Below are 2,833 nucleotides of genomic sequence, written 5' to 3'. Positions count from 1 at the left end.
ATAGGATCAGAGCCCCGTCCCTTTCTCCCAGCAGCCCAGACCTGCTAATCCCGTTTCACGCAGCTGCAGCAGCACCCACCCCGTGGGACAGCCCGGCTCACAGGGACCCCGGCCCTGTCCCCACCCCCCCAGTGCCACCAGCCCCGGGTGACCCCAGGGACAGGGACAGCGGCGCTGAGGTCTGCTCCTGCCGGGTGGTGCTTCAAGCAGCACCGTGGGACCTGCTCGGGGGGGGTCTGGGGACACCGAGAGCAGCTTTCAGGTGACAACGACGCTGGTGTCACTTGTTTATTGTGAAGCAGCCATCGAGGCTGCTGGGCCTGAGGGGTCACACGGAGCACGCGGGGGGGTGACGCCGAGGTGCAGAGACCCTACAAAAACCCCCTACAAAAACCCCACTGGCTCAGCTGAGAACGCCCCGAAATCTCTGCTGGCCGCTCCACGTGCCACCCCTGGAGGTCCCCACGGTGTCCCCAGCACGCCAGGAGCCGCTGCCCTCCAGGAAAAGGCAGCTCCAGGGGCAGGCACAGCGGTGGCACAAAACCCGTCCTGGTGGCACCAACGTCCCCGCGTGTGTCCTCAAAGTGGGACACCCAGCCAAGGCAGCGGCGAGGGACCGGCAGCACCCAGTCCCTCCCAGTCCCTCCCAGTCCCTCCCAGTCAGGACGCTGCCAGGTACTGGTGGAAGTAGAGGCCGAAGAGGCTGGTGACCACCTGGCAGGCGGCCACCCACCAGGTGAGGAAGGAGAAGAGTCCTCGGAAGAAGGGGGGGGTGAAGATGCAGCCCAGGACCCCCGAGATCTCCTGCACCACCACGTGCACGTCCCCGCCCGCGTCACCCTCGGGCCGTGGCGCGGCCACCGGCGCTGCTGGGGACACGGCGGGGGACTCGGGGTACAGCCCCCAGGAGTGGTGACCTGTGGGACACAGGGGTCAGCTCTGGGGGGGATCTCTGAGGGACACGGGACAGATGTGGGGATCCCTGTGGGACAGGTTTCAGGGTCTCTGTGGGACAAAGGGGACGGGTTTTGGGGTCCCTGTGGGACAGCTCTGGGGGGGATCCTTCAGGGACAAAGGGGACAGGTCTGGGGGTCCCTGTGGGACAGGGGACAGGTCTGGGGGTCCCTGTGGGACACAGGGGACAGGTCTGGCATGTCCCCATGCCCCCACCCTACTGGTGGCAGAGTCCCAGCACCGAGTTTGTCCCCACTGCAAACCAGAACAGAACCACGGGACAGAACCACGGGACAGAACCACGGGACAGAACCACGGGACAGAACCACGGGACGTCCTGAGCTGGGGGCTGTGACAGCCGGGGACAATTCGGGTACCAGTGACCTCCCCCAGGCTCCTCCCGGCCACCCCAAAGCCCCCAAAGCCCCGGAGCCCCTCCTCACCCAGGGTCTTGAGCAGCAGGGCGCAGTGCAGCGTGAGGATCACGGGCCCCAGGTACTGCAGGCTCACCACGGACACGTAGCAGTAAATCCTGGAGATCTGCGGGAATCTGGGAATGCTCAGCGGGAATTCCGGAATCCTCACCGGGAATTCCGGAATCCTCACCGGGACCCATGCCCCAATTGCAATCCCAACCCTAATCCTGATCCCAATCCCAATCCTGACCCCAACCCCGGTCCCAATCCCAGTCCTGACCCCAATCCTAGTCCTGGCCCCAGTCCCGGTCCCAGTCCCCATCCCAGTCCCGGTCCCGGTGCTGGTCCCACTCCCCATCCCGGTCCTGGTCCCACTCCCCATCCCGATGCCGGTCCCGGTCCCAGTGCCAGTCCCCATCCCGGTCCCAGTCCCCATCCCCATCCTGGTGCCGGTGCCGGTGCCAGTTCCCATCCAGGTCCTGGTCCCCATCCCCATCCCGATGCCGGTCCCGGTCCCAGTGCCAGTCCCCATCCCGGTCCCAGTCCCCATCCCCATCCTGGTGCCGGTGCCGTGCCAGTCCCCATCCAGGTCCTGGTCCCCATCCCATCCCGATGCCGGTCCCGGTGCCGGTGCCAGTCCCAGTCCCCATCCCGGTGCCGGTCCCACTCCCCATCCCGGTCCCGGTCCGTCCCCATCCCAGTCCCAGTCCCGGTGCCGGTGCCGACCTTCTGCTGGATCTCGCGGGCCGGGATGCGCCCCCGCCTCCCTGCGCATGCGCGCACCCAGCGCTGGGCCAGCCCCAGGTACGCTGCAGTGGTGGCGCGTCCCCAGCAGGCGCAGCAGCGACAGCGCCACGATGGCCCAGAGCCGCCAGCGTGTCAAAGGACGGTCCGAGAGGCTGCCCGGGCACAGGGGACACGGGGCTGGGGACAGGCTGGGACAGGAGCCCCGATCCACAGGGGACACGGGGGCTGGCATCGGGCTGGGACAGGAGCCCCGATCCACAGGGGACAGGGGGCTGGCACCGGGCTGGGGACAGGAGCCCCGATCCACAGGGGACAGGGGGGACAGGGCTGGGGACAGGAGCCCCGATCCACAGGGGACACGGGGCTGGCATCGGGCTGGGACAGGAGCCCCGATCCACTGGGGACACGGGGCTGGCATCGGGCTGGGACAGGAGCCCCGATCCACAGGGGACACGGGGCTGGGGACAGGGCTGGGACAGGAGCCCCGATCCACTGGGGACACGGGGCTGGCATCGGGCTGGGACAGGAGCCCTGATCCACTGGGGACAGGGGACACCGGCTGGGGACAGGGCTGGGACAGGAGCCCCGATCCACTGGGGACAGGGGGGACAGGGCTGGGGACAGGGCTGGGACAGGAGCCCCAATCCACAGGGAACAGGGCTGGGGACAGAAACCCTAATCCATAGGGGACAGGGGACATAGGGGCTGGCACCAGG

General features: G+C 68.2%; 1 protein-coding gene across 1 annotated transcript; it reads right to left on the bottom strand.

Moving 5' to 3' along the window:
• Positions 1-274: 274 nt before the first annotated feature.
• On the bottom strand, positions 275-2,827 carry TMEM161A (transmembrane protein 161A). The gene is given in 4 exon segments (XM_053966122.1): positions 275-917; positions 1,398-1,494; positions 2,097-2,184; positions 2,186-2,827. Coding segments are annotated over 4 exon segments (1,074 nt in total). The 5' UTR covers positions 2,818-2,827; the 3' UTR covers positions 275-660.
• Positions 2,828-2,833: the final 6 nt, after the last annotated feature.

Source organism: Vidua chalybeata, chromosome 27 (assembly GCF_026979565.1).
Source record: "Vidua chalybeata isolate OUT-0048 chromosome 27, bVidCha1 merged haplotype, whole genome shotgun sequence".
Taxonomy (NCBI): domain Eukaryota; kingdom Metazoa; phylum Chordata; class Aves; order Passeriformes; family Viduidae; genus Vidua; species Vidua chalybeata.
The sequence above is the reverse complement of the archived record's forward strand: the minus strand, read 5'-3'. Positions and strand labels throughout refer to the sequence as shown.